At 38.0% G+C, this 19,518-nt stretch overlaps 1 protein-coding gene across 1 annotated transcript in view; it reads right to left on the reverse strand.

Annotated features, from left to right (window-relative positions):
• Positions 1 to 19,518, reverse strand: part of large1 (LARGE xylosyl- and glucuronyltransferase 1) — a 481,706-nt gene that overhangs the window by 34,384 nt on the left and 427,804 nt on the right. Inside the window, exon 8 of the mRNA XM_039769462.1 lies at positions 11,749 to 11,861. Coding sequence (XP_039625396.1) covers positions 11,749 to 11,861 — 113 coding nt within the window. The remainder of the gene's footprint in view (positions 1 to 11,748; positions 11,862 to 19,518) is intronic.

Genomic DNA, 19,518 nt, shown 5'->3' on the forward strand with positions numbered 1-19,518 from the left:
GCAACACTGAGGGTTGGAATGGAGAAAACTTTTAAAGCAACAAGCGAAGCAGACCAAACTGTTGAAATGTACTTGTTCGTTATGTAAATACACTTTACTGAGCACTGCTATGGATTACACAAGGGCTCTTCTGCTTTTGGCCCACGGGCCATGACCGGCCTGTATAAAAAAGGATTTGGCCCATTAAAATGCATTTATCACTAGAGATTAACTTGTTTCTGAGCACCAAAGCACTGATTTCAAATTTCTCAAAGAGAAAATGGCTTGTTCTCTTTACTCCTTCTGTTGTTGTCACATCATATTTAAAGACCCCTGAAGTGGGTGGTCTGAAGCTTCACTAGGTACCGAGATTCCACTACTCTTCCCTTTACATCCAATAACATGTCTTTCTCATCCTTAATAAAGAGAAGAGTTGATGATGAAAATGATGATGTTGACTGCTTAATAATAATTGGAGTGAGAAATATCTATTTGTACCTGTTTTAACAAAACCCACATGTCTGCTCTGAAACAAGTCTGTTGCTGTCACGAAGGAATACAATTTAAGAAGGCACTATAATAAAAAGCACTCAAACTTTGACTCAAATGTCCCAGCAGACTTAGATGTTCATAGACGTAAAGTGCAAAGCCTACTAATGAGCTGTGAAAGCAGATGAGCTATCCTGGTTTGATCATGTTCTGAGCAGGATTAGGGTAAATTAGCCTCCCTCTGCGTAGCAAGAATTCTCGGAAAAAAGAAAAAAAATGTTCACTGACTCAGCGACTGTCAAAGAAGGCATGTTAGCTACTATTGATGAGGGAGTGAAGGACAACAAAATAAGGAAGAGCCTAACTTCAATGTCTGATACAAAAACCATGAGAAGAGCTGAAGTACTAGTACGGGACGTTTTCAAAACCCTTTTAGAGAGATTAAAAAAAGGCCAATGTAATGTCACTAGTTGCTGTGGTGACATTGCACAACTATGTCTGTACATGAGATCTTTTAAAAAGGAGTGCTTTCGCAAGAACTTCCTTAGTCTAATTCCACTGGAGGGACAGATGACAGAGGAAATCATTTTTCATAAAATTTTTTATTTATTAATGAAAATGGACTAGATTTGCAACAAGTAAATCTGCTAGTAACAGATGGTGCCTCTTCGATTGCACAAAGGGTGCAGGGTCTGTCAGCTCGCCTGGCTAAACCTGTGCCACAGATTAAATCTTTACATTGGCTGATACATTAAAGTGTTGTTTGTGCAAAACAAAATAATGGACAGTGTTATGATGATGCTCAATTTCATTAGAGCAACTTCGAGTCTACAACGCCTCTTGTTTCACAAACTCCTGCCTGATATGTCAACTGAGCACAATAATTTACTTGTGCATAACCAAGTTAGGTGGCTAAGTAAGGGCAATACACTTAAACGGGTTTGTGAACTCTACCAAGACATCATTGCTTTTCTCTGCAGCTGTTGTCTTAAAAAAACGGGAGGCATTTATATCCAAAATGCTTAATCTTGGTTTGCAAGGAAAGGACAAAACACTCAGTGATCTTGTTAAAAAACATAATGAATTTAAAAAGAAACTGGACTTGTTTTCAAATGATTCAACTACTGGGGAAAATGCTTCATTTCCCAACACTGCATGATTTAATAAATAAATCGGCATCTGCAAAAGTGACCATAAAAATGACAGAATTTTTAGGCACGTTAAGGGTGAATTTTACTGTGAGGATTGACAGTTTTAACATTCCCACTAAGGTCTTGCATTTATGACTGATGTGGGAGGAGAATTTGCATCAAAAGCCAAACGGGTGTTTATGTCACTCGAGAAACATTCCCTGCAACTAGAACTGATAGACATGCAAGAATCATCTGGATTGAAACAGGCTCATCGATCTTTGAGATGTGTACAATTATGGATAGAACTGAACCAGGTTCAGTTCCCAAAAGCTAGAAGCTTGGCTCTTTATCTTCTAACAATGTTTGCTATGATGTACACATGGCAAGTGAAGCTTTTCACATATGATTGCAATGATATTGCACGCTCGTTTTCATAAACACCCAATGACTATTTCATATGAATTGAATTCTTGCAAAGAAAACACTTGCATAGGAACTAATCGCTTCCAAAGTCAAGTAAGTGCAATTTTAGTCATTAGAAAACAAATATAGTACTGGTTGTTAAATGTGCACTATACAAAAACAAGATAAAAGTAAAAAAAAAAAAAAAAGAATGAATTAAATGATATTGGGAACATTTTGTTATTTAACATGTGGTCCTGTCGATGTATTCGGTTTTCTTAAAATTTAATTACAACAAATGTTAAGAAAAAGTAATATAGTGTCAAGGAACTGATTGATTGTTAAATGGCATTCCAAGGTAAATTTGTAAGATTTTTTTGTGGCTGTGTAATTCAAATCAATTTAAATAATAATAATAATAAATATTCAATACTAATGTCAATAAACACTCAGCGATACACAGTGTTATATTTAGTGTTGTTCATCTCGTTCACATATGAATGCTGGGAGACAACACTTCTACTTGGCCCTCCCAACAATTAACATTTGGTAATATGGCCCTCTAAAGAAAGCAGTAAAAGAACCCTGGATTAAGTAATCTGCTTTTAACTTTACAAAAAACAGCAATAGTAACAAACTAACTTGTGCAGAATAGATGTTGGAAGCAAATGCTCAGCACACTTTGATTTTCCTGTAGAAGGGACAGGAATGGTAGTGTACAAAAAAAGTAATACAATAGCAAAGAGGAAACAATATGGCATAAAATCTGAGCCAAGGATCCAGATAGCCGCAGTAAAGCAAGCTACACTAAGGAGAAGTGGCGGCCAGAAAACCTGCAGGCAACATAAGACATTTTGCAAGCAGATTTTGGTCATGGTTTGTTTGGGTGTAACGTAGAAAACAACCTAATTCCAAAAAGCTAATTATTATATTACTATATAATTAGTATTTTAGTACTGATTTGGAAAGTAATATGCCTAAAAACTGCATAAGAGTCTGCTGATCGGGAAATGAAAAGTGCAATAAAGAACACAAAAGGAATCATTATGTAAAAGAAGGGTCGTTTCTGGGCATCCAGACAAAGGTCAAGGGGCACCCTTTTTAGTCAGGGCACATTACTGTGCCCATCAGAAAAACTTCTTATCTTTATTTTCTTTAGAAAAAATTGTCTTGGTTGGACAAGAGCACAAAGAAATGTTTGTATTATGCACTTCAGCAGTGCCTGCACTATGCACAGCACAATCTGTGCAGGGAGTGTGCCAGGCATCTTGTGTGATGTTTGGCCTCTTCGCTACTTGTGTGCCATGCACGTGACAGACAGGCATTTAAGCTGCTACCAGGACCAGGACTTGCCCTCGGTCATCCTGTGTGATGTGCAGCCAGGCGGACACACAGCTGGGTAACAGTCCCCTCCTCAACTCTGAGTGCAGTGCTGTAGGGTGAATGACGGCCAAACCAGGTGCACTCCAGACTCCAGTGAGTGATTGAGTCCAGGCAGCTTTCTCCTGTCATTGCTGCCGCCTGCTCACCTTGTTCCTTGGGTTGGCGGGTACTAAGGTGAGGAAGCGAGCCTGATGAGAGTAGGTCGTGGAAGCAGGAGTACTGGCACTACAGTAGGGACACTGTGGAAACTACACAACCAGGGATTTTTAAACAATACATACACCTTTGGGGGGGCATTACACAGGGACACATTTAGCACTACATAAGCACAGTGCCAGTTGATCCCCAGCCCTGGTGATGACACAATGACCAGTCAGACCTTGATGGGAAAGCATTGGTATGAGTAGTGGAAGTTTCCCCGGATTTTCCTAAAGCTAACATGACCACACTGGAATGGTTTTCTCTCTTTCCAGAAACAAATTTAAATGAAATATATCCAAAAATGTTGTTTGCCCTCAGAATTGCAGCCTCTACTTTCATAACTATAACTTCGGCAGAGAGAAGCTTCTCAAAACTGAAGCTCATAAAAAAATTACTTGAGGGGTAAAATGTCACAAGACCATCTCAATGGCTTTGCAATGAAGAGCATTAACAGAGACATGTCTAGGAATATATCATATGATGATGTTATAAATGATTATGCTGCTTGAAAATCCAGGCGTGAAAGGGGTGGTCATGGGGGGTGGACACATTTTTTTTTGCCTGTGGCACCAAATCGGTCAGAAATGGACCAGGATAAAAGCCAAGACTCAGTTGCCAAAAATAGTGAGACCATATCAGTCTTCAAAAGATCAAAACACTCATATCAAATCTTAATTTACTGAAAGCCAAAAATAACATTTTAACCTCCTTGGTGTTAATTTATGCAATAATGGATAAGCCCAAATCAAACTTGGGGTGTTGTGTAATAATCTGCTTTACTGTACCAAGCCCAAATAACTCCTAGGTCAGTATTCTGCTGCCATCTAGTGGATAAAATAACATTATGTCACAACAAATCATGAAAACGTTTCTATATATTTTGCCACTATAATGCAACTCATCAATGTTGATGGGTGAGCCTGAGCCTTCAGCCAAAACACAATGGCATGTAATTGAGAAATTGTAAAGCCATTTTTTGAACAAACTGAACCTGAACTATTAGTTGAATCAAGTGATAGTGATGAGATTGTGAATTGGTCATCAAACGTTGACATGGATAGTAAAACTAATGCATACAGCACAGTATGACCAAACTGCTGTGATACGCTTGGTGAAATTTAGTGACAAGACAGCTCCCTGTGGTGCAAGTATGCACGTGGCAAAAAGACAAGATGATTGTGATCAACTATAAAGTCAAGAAGGACATCGACCCCTAAACAATGTTCACATTGCAGCAACTGTCAATGTTCATTTCAAGGGAAATGTGGAAGTCACGAAGCCTAGCCCTGTGGTATCCTACAAGGCGTGAATGAATAATGCTGATCAGGCACTGACATTCTACTGTCTCATGTGTAAACAACAGAAAATACTATAAGAAAAAAGTGCTCAAAGAAACATGCTTCTACTGTCCTGATGGCAACATTGGGCTGTGCATTGGTAACTGTTTCAAAACATGTCACACGAAGGACGTGTACTAAATCTGAATCAGTACAACAGTGGACACTAGGCATACCATTCCTACTGTATTTATGGTGACATTTTAATATTTTACTTTTCTGTTATGCATAATAATTTTTTTTTCAATGAGAAAAATTTTATGTTTTTGACAATTTTTTCCAGGGTAAACATTATCAAGGCTAAATTATGTTGGCTGGAATATATCAGAAAACAAAGTCCTGTCACATTTTCTTTACAAACAAGAGACAAAGGCACCTCTCTGCTCAATAATTGTATATTCTGCTTCACATCTTTCTTGCAACTGTTTTCCACTGACTTTTATTTTCTTACAAAGGTTACCAGCAGCCATAGGACCGAAATCAGCACTGACTGGAAAAAAATCTTCAGTGCATGAGGTTAAGTGATAGCAGCAGTCTGGAGACAGGCAGGCAAGTACACTCATTTACACCTGCATTAGCATGCTTCACAATCAGATCACATTTGGTCACAACCAGTTTACACATAAGTGAAAATGCAAAAGCATTTTCTATCCATCATAACAATTTAATTAATAGAAAACACAAAAGAATCATGGCACCAAGTCAGGTAAGATGCAGAAAGACTGGCCAGTCCAGGGGTCTGAACGGTTTTAAAAAGTGAGTGGAATGGCAGCAGCAGCAGCAGGAGAGAGGTCAGGCCTGCCGTATTCATCATGATGCTGACACATACTGTATCATGCTAAAACACTACATTATGGCAGTGTAGCATATCAACGTCTTTTCAGGTTATTACAAACAGCTTGTTCCCATTCTAACTACAGGTTACTAGCTGCAGTGAATTGTGCTGCACTTATAAATGTGAACAGACACTGGAGATATTTTAATTCCATATGTAAATGGACATTTGATTTAAGTACCATGTGCCGTAATCTTCAATAGGCAGTATATAATGACTTAATATGTTTTGTGAATTCTATGTGATACGACTTACTATATAAAATATGGTTACTCAAAACACACACAAGATGGGAGCTTGGTGGCACCATTAAAAACAACATGATGTGTATTAATCATTAAGAAAAACTACCAGAAATGTATTGGAATAATAACAATTTATGGTCGATGATTTTGTCTCCGTTCGTGTTGGCGATTCCTGGGATTGCGTTGCGGACTTCTTGCTTGTGGATTTGTTAAGCTAAAAGCTTTCTCTCCGTGTTTATAGTAGTGATGTCTTGATTTATAAATTAGTTGTTCTGTTTCTTTAGTTGTCAAGAGGTTGGGTTCTGAATGCAGAGCCTGCCTTTTCCTATGTAGAGCCTCGCTTGGAAGCCTGGCATCTACAGTATTCTAGTAATTTTGCTTTATAGCTCTGATACTTTCTTGGTTTCTAATTTATTTCTGTAGGAAAGATATGAAATAATTTGTCCTCTTAAGAAGGCCTTAAGAGTTTCCCCAGAGTATTCCTGCAGAAATCTCTGAGGATGTATTTGTCTCCAGGAAGAAACTGATTTTTTGGATATAAATTCTGTACAATTCTTGTCTGCTAATAGAAGCGGGTTGAGACGCCATCTGCGAGGTGAGTGTGTGGGGCATGGCATAGTGACTTTAGCTCCAAGATCAGAGGTGCATGGTCAGAAATAACAATAGCATCGTATTTGCAAGATTTAATCGTAAGCAAGAAATGATTATCTATAAAGAAATAATTCTTGAGTAGCAATGATGTACTGGTGAGTAGAAAGAATATGTTCTTGAGTTTTGCTTTAAAAACCTCCAGGGGTCTGATAAGTTGTGATCAGTTATAAACTTTGTAATTATCTTTGCAGTGTTAGATGTCGTCCCCCCTGTGTTAGAAGTCCTATCTAAGAGTGGATTTAAAACACAATTAAAGTCCCAGCCATTATAATTTTATGAGTGTTCACATTGGGAATGGATGCAGATAAATTTTGTATAAATTCCTTATCATCGACATTAGGTGCATAAACATTTATCAAAATCATTTTACATTTAAATAAGTTGCCCATGACCATCACATATCTCCCTTCAAGATCCAATACTACATCTGATGATACAAATTAGACTGTTCTATGTATGAGAATTCCCACACCTCTAGTTTTCTTTGTAAAGCTAGAATGGAACATTTGGCCAGTCCAGTCTTTTTGCAGCCAGAACTGATCCTTGCTTAGTAAGTGGGTCTCCTGTAAAAATACTAGTTTAGCATTTAAACCTGTTAGATGAGAGAGTACTTTCTTTCTCTTTAATTCGTGATTCAGGCCTTTAACATTCCCGCTCACAAAGTTAACTGTCCCATCATGGAGACATTGATTGTGAATTTTTGATGTCATTTTATAGTCTTTATAGTATAACCTTAATTTCCTACTTCCCCAAGAGTTATTGCCATGCAGCCTATTGTTATGTTGGTAGTTATAATTATAAGGATTAAAAGGATAGATTAGGTAGAGATATAGCCTGCTCTCTTTCTCTCCCCCTCCCCACGTGAGGCTGGACCCCACTTCATGCAGTACCGGTCCTCTGACATACCCAGAGACAGAGCATGTCCAAAGCAAAACAAGCCCCCACGCAGCAGCGTTTTAGGATTAAAAAATAGAGATATCTATTGCCAATATTGTCTAAATACTATATGCCTAAAATATAATCATTAATAAACTATGAACTTAAAATATAATTTTTTAGCAATCTTAATAAACCTGGGGAATGGTGTTAGAAAATGATCCAGAATAAGCATAGTAAGTCTTAATGCAATAATAACAATAACCAAGGGTATGATGTCAAACAGTCTCCTTTAGGGTAGAGAAAAAAAATAAAATAAATAAAAAAAAAAAAAAAAACACAAACGTCTATAACTGTAATTAAAACATAAACAGGTAGCGTCTGAGTAATAAAGAGGATGTATAATTATAATACCTGCATCTTTACAAATAGATCAGACAGTAGGTTATTTATCCTTGCCATGTCCTGACAGGCTACAACTCACTATTGTGTTTCAGAATAGTGTCAGGATCAACTTTCTTAATTCCTTTTCTGCTCTTTCCTTGCTGGCGAAGACATAGAATTGACCTTGCAATTCCACTTTCAGTTTGGCAGGATACAAGAGGCTGTATTTGACGCTGGCTTGCCATAACCGCTGTTTAATGTTGTAGAAGGCTGCACGTTTAGTAGCTGTTGCAGGAGAGAAGTCAGGGAAGATACGAATGTGGTTATTTTCATATATAATCTCTTGCTTGTGTCTGAGGAGAGCCATCACCTCTATCTTAAATAATAATCTCTCAAAGTGAATAATAAAAGATCTAGGTCTAATGGTATTTGATCCGCGTACGCGATAAGTCGCTGCTATCTCAGAATCTGCTTTAAAGTCTTCTCCAATTATTTTAGAAAATAGTTCAGAATTCTTCTGCTTCCATCTTCCAAAGCAGCAAGTCTGTCTCCGAGTTTTTTGCATTCGGAGTTGGCAGTTGTTGCTTTTTCTTCAGCACTGGCAAATAGATTTTCGGTTGATTCAATCCAAGTCGTGAATGTCTCCATGACATCCTCCAGTTGATCAGCAAGTGTGCTCAGTTTAGACGTGGTTTCTCGAATGTACTCTTCAATTTTACCCAGCATATCTTTAAAGACTGCCTCAAAGCGAATATATACAGTATGTGTTTCTCCAAGTCTTTATTATACTGCTGCAGCTCCTGTCGCAGCTTCTCATTTGCCTTTTCACTTGCCTTCTCGCTTTTCCTTATATCTTTCTTTATCTCTTGCTTGAGCTCACAGATCATCACCTTCAGTTCAGACAGATCATTTCTACTTTTGCGCACCGTAGGTGAGGCTGTGGTCTCTATTACAGCTATTACAGCCGGTGTTCCCGGCTCGCGTGGAGTAGTTGAAAGCGCGGACTGCAAGGCCTTTTCCAGATTCAGATGATCTTCTCCAATCGGTGAGCTATTGTGACCTGCATCACTCGCACTCGTACATTTGCTCCCCATTTCACTCTCAGCCAGAGACGATGTAGTGGACCGTGGTCCAGAGGAGTCTGGGCTTTCGCCCATTTGATCCAGGTCAGTCTCTGAAAGGCAGTACCTTGAACTTGGACTTGTCGGACTGAGCTTGGATGTAGCTTTAGTTTTCATTTCTTTCTGAACCCCTTTCTTGTTGGCCATGTTTATATATGCTTGCATATACTGTAGTAGTACCCTCAGGTTGGATAAATACAGGATATCTCAGGATAATGAGAAGATAATATGAAAAATAACACCGCTGCTAGTGGAGTTCCACTTCAGACGTCCATCTCTCGCAATGGACGAGACCGATATAAAAATTTAAACGTCTTTTGTGATCAAAATCACAAAAGATGGTTGTTTTGAGAAAGAAGTTAAATTGAGAAATGTGATGGCCAATGATGCATTCAACAAAAGAAAAGTTTTCCAACCAGTTGATTGCAGAGAGAACTGAAAACGTGAACATTAAAAGCGCTAGTGTGGAGAGCTTTAATTTTGTGGGCAGAGACCTGGACTTAAATAAAGCAGATATTCAATAACCAAGATGTTGTTTTGGAGAAGAATGAAGAGAAAAGATGGACAGAAGGATAGAGTAATGAGGGAATACTGAGAAGAGTAGAAGAATAAAGGGTATTGATTAGTACAATTAACATAAGACTACGGACATAGCTGGGACAGATACATGGGCTTGAGATATCATCATTAAAGGGAAATTACAGGGTGGGGAAGTCACGTTGGAGAGTGAAGTCGGTCCTGCTGGATAATAGAAAAGGAAATGGACGGACCAGAATGTGAAAAAAAGCACAAGAGAGGAGAAGCTGGAGTTGGCATTCCAAGATAAGGACCCACCTATTGGTGGAAAAGTAATGAAAGAATGAAAAAAAAGCTAAGTCATTAAAACAAGAGATGTTCAAAAGTAATTCTGATGAGGACAAGAACAGGACTTACGGAATCAAAAATTCAAAGCTCTAGCAGTGCAGGTCACAGACATGGGAGTGTATGCAACCAACCATCGTCAAAAACATAATCGAGTGCAGGGCATTAATGGCTGAGTGTAACCCAACACTCTCAACTGCAAGCTACGCACCAACCCTGAATAGACTGACACTTTCTCTCTGTGTCTTACTGGGCCAGGATAGAGTGATCAACTGACTTAACTGGAATTACACTGGGTATTACTTAGTGCAGGCCATGAGTAAAGCCTGCCTGGTTTATTCTTGACGCCAGAGCTATGGAGTCAGTTCCCAAAGCCTCCAACTCTTCCATTTCTGGTACCACCGACCACAAATCTGAATTTTCTATTTGGAATTAGACTAATATATTTATTATGGTGATTAAAAGCACACAAACAAGGCGTAATCACTGCCAGCGTGAATAATCGGGTTACTTTTTAGCACTCTTAACCTATTTAAAGTTCAGGTTTAAAGGCTCTTAAGGTCTCTTGAAAGGTCTTACAAACAATGGATAACATTAAATATAAGAATAAACTTACAAAGTTAAAAAAGAAGTGTTTTTATCAAAAGTTTAGAATGAAGATGAAATTAATTAATAAGTATATGTGAAACTGGAAATTTTAGCACATTATATAACAATTTACATTTAGTAAGAGTCAGTAGAATTTTAGAGACTCTGACTCCAGTAACACAATTATTACTTCCGATTTCAATTCCATAGCCCTGCTTGACATGTCCATGCTGGTTGCAAGGGCCACAGGGTAAAAATGACATTAGACATGATGACGGGTGAAGATTGGGATTTTGCTGCCCGCTGCACAGAATTTTTTTTAGAACTATACAGCAATACGCACATAATACTTAGTATCCAAAATGCTGAATTTTGAGGACAGACTGGTTAAGTGGGTGCCAGAATGATAAACAAACTGCTAAATATGGTGCAACAGGTCATCAAAACTTAAGGAAAACACAAGTAAACTATCTGTAGTGATCTGATCTGTTCTGTGTATTGTATTGACCCCCTTCTTTTGACACCCACTGCACACCCAACCTACCTGGAAAGGGATCTCTCTTTGAACTCCCTTTCCCAAGGTTTCTTCCATTTTTTCCCTACTGGGTTTTTTTTTTTTTTTTTTTTAGGAGTTTTTCCTTGTCTTCTTAGAGATTCAAGGCTGGGTGGCTGTCAAGAGGCAGGGCCTGTTAAAGCCCATTGTGGCACTCCTTGTGTGATTTTGGGCTATACAAAAATAAATTGTATTGTATCCTGTCCATCATGTTAGTCTCCCGATCAAGAGACTTATACTCTCCTTCTCTTTGCTGCATTTGGTAAATGGTTTTGATACTCCGCCTTCTCCATTTTTTCACTCTCTTAAAGCCAGACAACTCTTTTTCCACCAGCAGTTTCTCACTTCCTCTGCCTTGAAAATTGTTAGGTATGCAACGCTGACCAAACACTGCCACCTATTGACTAGGACACTATCAACACGCCGATCAAATGGGCCGCCGACAGCGTGTGCACTTTGCATTGTTGTCAGTGCACAGGCTTCACGTGGCAAGTGTAGACAAGGCTATAGGCTAAATATGTGGCATGTACTCTCTATTACTTCATCACTATAAACATTAAACTTCCAGTTTCTTTGTAGCTAACAAATGGACCAATGAACATTTAAAGCTGTAATGTGCACGACCCACTAAAGTAGGCCACTATCAGAAAGGAAGAACTTTATCATTGAGCCAACAGTGCTATTAATTAGCAATGCGTCGATCATAATACCTGGTCTGCCAGTGAGGTGGAGAGCATGCTCATTAACTCCCTCTCTGCTGTCAGCCTCCACATCTGCTCCCATTTCAGTTTGCGTAGCCGATCCAGCAAAAGCAAAATTACACCTGCAACACAGAAGTGGAGAGCCAATAAAAGTCAGCAGGCAAAGATACAATGCTAACAGAACTACTGTTGTATGAAAAGGGTACAAGGAAATTCTTTTATTTCTGACAAATATGCAACACACTGTCATTCTTTGGTGACATAGTAAACAAGAATGTATTAAAAAAACATAATTGCATTTTAATTAACTGAAAGACCAGCAGCCAACCACAAGGCTGAAATACAGTATCTGTCACAAAAGAAGTCTTATTAAAGTAGTGGTATCACCTCTTACACCTTACCTTTACTTTATCTTCATCATTTCCCACTTTTATTATGGTTGATTTGTTTGACTAACCTTCTCCACACTGCTCAATTCTGCACCTCCTCTTCAGTCAGATCCTTTGCCTTGAAGTTTTCCTTTACTTTATCCATCCGTCTACACTTCAGCCTCCTCCACTTTCTTTTCTCCTGTACTTCCATTCCTTTTAATATTTTGCCCACATATTCATTGTCTCTCCTCATCACATGTCCATACCACTTTCAACCTACAGTACTTTCATGTTCTTTCTCCCACTTTTGTTGTGCCTCTGATCATCTCTTTCTTATTCTGTCCTTGTTTGGAACTTCACAACTCCCTCTCAACATTCTCATTTCTGCCACATCTAACTTCTTCTCCTGCACTCCCTTTAATGCCAAAGTCTCGGTTCCATACATCATTGCTGGTCTTAAAACTATCTTAAAAATCTTACCTTTAACCTTCTCCATAATTCTTCGATCACACAATAAATACTCCTGATACCTTCTTCCAATTGTTCCATCCACACCACACTCTATGAGTTATCTTTGCCTCTAGTTTTCCATCATGGGCTAACACTGACCCTAGATATTAACATTTTTCCACTCTTTTCAATAGCTCTCCCTGCAGGCTAACTTCAGAAACCTGATTAAAATTAAACCTCTAATATTCCAAAGCCCTTCTCCATTCTTCTAACTTCCTCTCCTTTTCCTCCTTTCTAGTGATACACATCATCATCATTAGCAAACATTGTGTTACCTTTTGAAACATGCAAATTAAATTCACAGAACATAATGCCTTACAAATTTCCTAGTTTCCCTCCACCAAAAATGTTCACATTTAATTTTTCTTGTAATTTTGACTGGTAGGAGGTACATAAGTTGTTGTGGGCAGCAGACTGGACTCCATATGGTATGATGTTGCACTTATGATCATTTTAAATGGTTAACTTCAAGAAATCAATCAAATAATTTATAACAGTTAAACAGTTAAGATGAAAGCAATTCTTTAAAGAATGGATATGCAGAATCAGAACAGTTGAAAAATTAAAATGAAAGCAATTATTAAAAGAATTAAAATGCAGAATAATAAAAAAATAATTTATACTGTACATTTTAGCAGTCTTTTCCTTAGTGATTGTTACAGTTTAACCAGCATTTTATGCATTGCTCATGTGCATTTTTATTGTATATTTCATTTTTAAACATACAATAAAGGTTCTGTTTTGGAGCATTTTCCACAAATCTGGTTCTTTCTTCTTCTTTGCTGGTCTTTTGTCTAAAAATGAGGTGCCACTTGTTTGTACTGTGGAGCTGCCCAGTGATCACTTGGTGGAAATGTGAAAGCTGCGTCAATGTTTCCGTTGAAGCCATAAAAGGAAGTGTAAAACTTCCATGAATATTTGCCTTGCTATCATACTCATTTTTAATTTACATAAATACATTTTAAAATCATGAGCAAATATTTTTTTTTCATTTTTACATACTATATGAAAATAGCAAAAATGTACAAATGCCACTGGCCATTAACTTATTGTGCCAAATTTGTAAATGAATTTGAAAATATCCTGAGCATGGCTACTGCCCAGCTAAATATGCATTAAGGTACAAAAAGCAATCAACAACACTTAAGAGTGATTTTGTAATTAAAGTTGCACCTCTCTATCGACAATGCCACTCAAAGTTAAAGACTTGGAAGTAACATAAAACGTGCAGATCGCCACGTTGCAAACTTCATTATAAACTGCAGAAAGCCAGCAAAATTACAATCTTATACCTTATATGCTTTGCTTTGTTTAAACTTCAATACAGCCGCATTTTCAATTGTGATGAGAAAAATAAATATCGAGTTAACACATTTTTATTATGACAGAATTGACAATTGCCACATACACAATAGGAAATCTCATAAAATAAAAAGGTTAAAAAAGTTTCAGTATCATAAAATGATATGCTGAGACAGTTTCTGTAAAAGTGGGATTAGCGTCACATACTTTTCATTGGGCTGTGACACATAATAATTATAAATAGAAAACAACTGAATTGAAGAGTAGAACAGCATATGAGGAAGGTGTCAGCTACCGTGGTATCCATAAGTGATGACCTTTTGGGGGAAAAAGTAAGATTTATAATGAAAAAAAAAATTATTCTATAATCTTAATTTAAAACACCTCACATAGAGAAAATCCAAGCAAAATGACACCTTTTATTGGCTAACTAAAAAGATTACAATATGCAAGCTTTCCAGGCAACTCAGGCCCCTTCTTCAGGCAAGATGTAATACAGAAACTGAAGTTCCCTGTGTTTATATACACACACTAGGACAAGAAACAACAATGGTAAATCTTTAAATGAAAAATCTTAAATGTAAAAAATTAATAGATTCATTCAGGCTAAGATTAATTTAACAAGAGAGAGAAGAACAATGTATGGTCAAGATCTTTGGATAAGATAACTGTCCAACAAAGTCCTTTGAAATTTGTGATGAGTTTTTCAAAACAATATGGGTCTGTAGACAAGATCTGTGTCAGTCTGAGAGATGCAAACAATCCTTATATCTGGCATTAAAAATCTTGTCTCTATTCAAGCCATGTTGTAATGTATTAAATCTTATCATGAGTTTAACTTCCCATTCTTTTCTCTCTTGCTGTGTTCTGAAGTTGCCCATAAGCACTGTGACTTTAAAGTCCCTCTCACAGTGTCCATGGCAGTTGAAGTGGGCTGCTACAGGAACATCTGTGTTGCCATGCTTGATGTAGAACCTGTGTAAATTCATTCTCTGGCAGAGTGTTTGTCCAGGTTCTCCCACTTAGACTGCAGTGTCGGGACATTTCATGCAGAGAATTAGGTAGACAACATTAGATGATCTGCAGGAAAATTATCCCTTTATGTGATGTTCAAGTCAGCAGTGTGGTATAACTGTATGGTCTGTATTGTAGATGTGGGCACACGTTTTATATCTTTTCTGTAGGCAGGAAGATGTGCCATTTTCTGTCGGTTCATTTAGGGAGCTTTGGACAATTACTTGCTGAAGGGTTAGTGGTTGTCTGTATGCCAGGATGGGAGGTTCAGAAAATACATTTTTCAGTGTTTGATCGTTGTTTAGCATTGGCTGAAGTTCTTTTATAATTTATCGAAGTGTTTTAAGATGTGGGTTGTAGGTGACAACAAGAGGGATGCGGTTCTTGTCTTTGTTTTTATATTCCAGAAGGTTGTCTCTGGGTATGGCAGTAGCTCTTCTTATTTGAGTGTCTGTTGTTTTGGGAGTATAACCTTGTCTGATGAAATCTTGTCTGAGCTCCTGCAGTTGTTGATCCCAGTCTGTCGGGTCTGAGCAAATATGATTATACCGTATTGCTTGGCTAAAAATAATAGAGCGCTTTTTATGCTTCTTTTCACCCCAACATAAAGCTGAAGCTGAATTACTCAAAAACAGAAGTCAGTTTCCTTGACACCACCATTCAACTGAAAGACAACACCCTTGTAACTTCTGTTTTTCACAAACCAACAGACAGACGGACCTACCTCAGAAGTGACAGCTTCCACCCCAAGCATATAAGGCGCTCCATTATTTTTAGCCAAGCAATACAGTACAATCGTATTTGCTCAGACCAGACAGACCGGGATCAACAACTGCAGGAGCTCAGACAAGATTTCATCAGACAAGGTTATACCCCCAAAACAGCAGACACTCAAATAAGAAGAGCTACTGCCATACCCAGAGACAACTTTCTGGAATATAAAAACAAAGACAACAAGAACCGCATCCCCCTTGTTGTCACCTACAACCCACATCTTGAAACACAAAATTATAAAAGAACTTCAGCCAATGCTAAACAACGACCAAACACTGAAAAATGTATTTCCTGAACCTCCCCTCCTGGCATACAGACAACCACCAAACCTTCAGCAACTGATTGTCCGAAGCTCCCTAAATGAACCCGACAGATAATGGCACATCTCCCTGCCTAAAGAAAAGATGTAAAACGTGTGCCCACATCTACAATACATACCGTATAGTTATACCACAGTACTGACTTGGACATCACATAAAAGGATCGTTTTCCTGCAGATCATCCAATGTTGTCTACCTAATTCTCTGCATGAAATGTCCCAACACTGCACTCTATGTGGGAGAAACTGGACAAACACTCCGCCAGAGAATGAATTTACACAGATTCCACATTAAACATGGCAACACAGATGTTCCTGTAGTGGCCCACTTCAACAGCCATGGACACTGTGAGAGGGACGTTAAAGTCACAGTGCTTATGGGCAACTTCAAAACACAGCAAGAGAGAAAAGAATGGGAAGTTAAGCTCATGTTAAAATTTAATACATTACAGCATGGCTTGAACAGAGACAAGAGTTTTATAGCCAGGTATGAGGACTGTTTGCATCTCTCAGACTGACACAGACAACCTGTCTACAGACCCATATTGTTTTGAAAAACTCATCACAAACTTCAAAGGACTTTGTTGGACAGTTATCTTATCCAAAGATCTTGACCATACATTGTTCTTCTCTCTCTTGTTAAATTAATCTTAGCCTGAATGAATCTATTAATTTTTTACATTTAAGATTTTTCATTTAAAGATTTACCAATGTTGTTTCTTGTCTTAGTATGTGTATATAAACACAGGGAACTTCAGTTTCTGTATTACATCTTGCCTGAAGAAGGGGCCTGAGTTGCCTGGAAAGCTTGCATATTGTAATCTTTTTAGTTAGCCAATAAAAGGTGTCATTTTGCTTGGATTTTCTCTACATTCATAAACGCTATCACTGTACAACGCCCTAGTACTACAAACACCTCACATGTATGTTGAAAACTAGTGTATGGGAGTGTATATTCTATCTGAGTTTAAAGGGTTGGGGGTTTTCTCCAAATAGTCCAGTTTTCCTTTAACATCCCAAACTTATGCATGTTAGGGTCATAGGAAAATATACAAAGGGGTTTTGACTGTGATTGTGCCCTGAGATGGGCTAGTGCTTCAGCTATTGTTTGTTCGAACCTCATGTCCTATGATGCCAATATTTTGTCACTTTTTAACTCTGTTGGAATCATAAGGTTTACCGAATCAGCATGCAGTTAAGGAGCTGCCTCTTACATTTGCATGTTTTGTAACATACATATTATTAAACTGTCTGAAGCATGTTTTTTCCATCTTAAAAATGTTAAAAAATGAAGATGTTTTCTAATTATAAACATTTATTTCTAGTGGGATAGACTATTGCAATGTGTTATTCACTGGCTGTTCAAATCTTTCTTTATGCAGTTTTCAGTTAATTCAAAATGCCTCTGCTATACTCTTTACAAGAACCAGAAAGTATGACCACATAACTCCTCTTATCAAGTCCTTATACTAACTCCCAGTTAAGCTTAGGGATGATTTAAAAATCCTCCTTTTAAAATATTAATAGCATTAACTGTCCAAGCTTATCACTACTTACAAACCAATGCCCACATTGAGACCTCAGTATGCCGGCCTACTTATGATTTCAAGAATTAATAAACTAACAATTGGGAATCAAACTTTTGTTTCCTGGACCCTGAAGCTATGGAGTGATGTGCCTGCTGCTATAAATGATGCCCTTCAGTTTCAGCTTTTAAATCCAGGCCGAAGACTTACTACTTTAGTCTAGCACACCCTGACTAGAGCTGCTGGTTAGCTGTGCATTCTACATCTCTGTTTGTTAGTCATTTGTCCAGAGATATAACTGTCACAATATTTTTAAACTGTTAATAACCTCCTCTAGTCTGTTTCTCTTCTCTGTATGCTGCTGCGGAATTTGGGTCCACTGCTTTATTATCCACATAAAAGCCACCTGAGATAATGGGAGCCTTAGTATCATCAGATGGGAGGAGTTTGCAATCAAATTGGATGACCAAGAACAAATTACTGCATAATGACCAACCACGTTTTCAATATTCAGATGTGTAAACTTTTACAACCACCACACAAAAAATGTTTCAAGTATAGCAACATACTGATCGGATGTAACTATGGTTGCAATGTCCTCCTCATCTTCAAAAAAGTAAGGACCTATGACACAGCACACCATACTGTAACCTTGGTGCTGTGTAATGGACGCTGGTTAAGCTCAAAAGGATTTTCCTATGCCCAGTAACAGAAATTCTGTTTGTTAACATTTCCTTTAAGGTGAAAATGGGCTTCATCCAACATCCACAAATTGTTAATGAAATTGGAGTCCTCATTTACTTTAGCCAACAATTGTTCCAAAACTGTTGATGTAACACGTGGTCATTGGGTTTGAGTTCCTGCACAATCTAATTTTGTTGGGGTGGAACTTCAACTCTTGCAGTATTCTTTGCACGCTTCATCACCCCAACTGTAGCAGTGATGTATGTTGTTGAACGGAGCAGCAAGGGCTCCTCATGATGGCAGCTCAAACAGCCTTAATATTCATTCATTTGAACACCACCTGGGGACTTCCTTTTTTAAGGCTGAACTTTTTTCTTCGAAATTACGCACCCATGTTGTAATCGCATGAGCAGATGGGACACGATCATGATGTCCCAACTGGTAATGATGCTGAAATTTCCTCTGCGCAGCAGTCACACGGTCACAATTCTCATAAAAGGCTTTCACAGCAAACACTCATTGCACACCACTGCTCCATTATAACTAATGGCAAGGGGTTCTAAATGAGGTTGCATTGGTAGCAAACAACTGCTGGCACCCCAGGGTCACCCTGGGTTTCCCTGCGCCACCCTGTATAACACATTATAAGCCTTTAAACATGGCATAAAATGATACTAACATATTTTAAAAATGATAATTTATGATTGTTATTGGAATAGTGAAAAAATGTTTCTAGAATGTTTATTGCTGGCTTAAAATGAATACCTAAACAAAAGTGTGACCTACAAATTCTTAGAATTATATCTAGAGGCTTTTAAGATACTGTACCTTATTCCACTCTAAAAGCGGATAAATAAGACACTTTTATGTGTATATTCCATGAAGCACCTCTCCAGCCAAACAAATTTTGGCAATTTGGTATTTCACTAAGTCTTTACAGTGAAAGCTTAATGGATGTTGGGTCCTGAGATGGTTAAAGATTTTGCCAGAATTAACAAGAATAAATAAGAATTGAAATCATTAATCTCGTCGCTTGCTTAATATAATTACATAAAATTTCAAGCCCATATACATTTCATATCTTGGGACAGAGAAGTAATATAAGACAACTCAAGTTTGTAGTTGGCAGATATTTTACTGAGGCTAATCCCTAGCCAGAAAACTAAATGCACATCTTCAGCATTGTGCTGAAGTTGGGAAACTTTTTGTGAGTTGAAATGATCAAGAGTTCCTCAGAAAGCCAAGGCAGAGGTAGTGGAATGGAGAGGATGAGCAACAG

Source organism: Polypterus senegalus, chromosome 11 (assembly GCF_016835505.1).
Source record: "Polypterus senegalus isolate Bchr_013 chromosome 11, ASM1683550v1, whole genome shotgun sequence".
Classification (NCBI taxonomy): Eukaryota; Metazoa; Chordata; class Cladistia; order Polypteriformes; family Polypteridae; genus Polypterus; species Polypterus senegalus.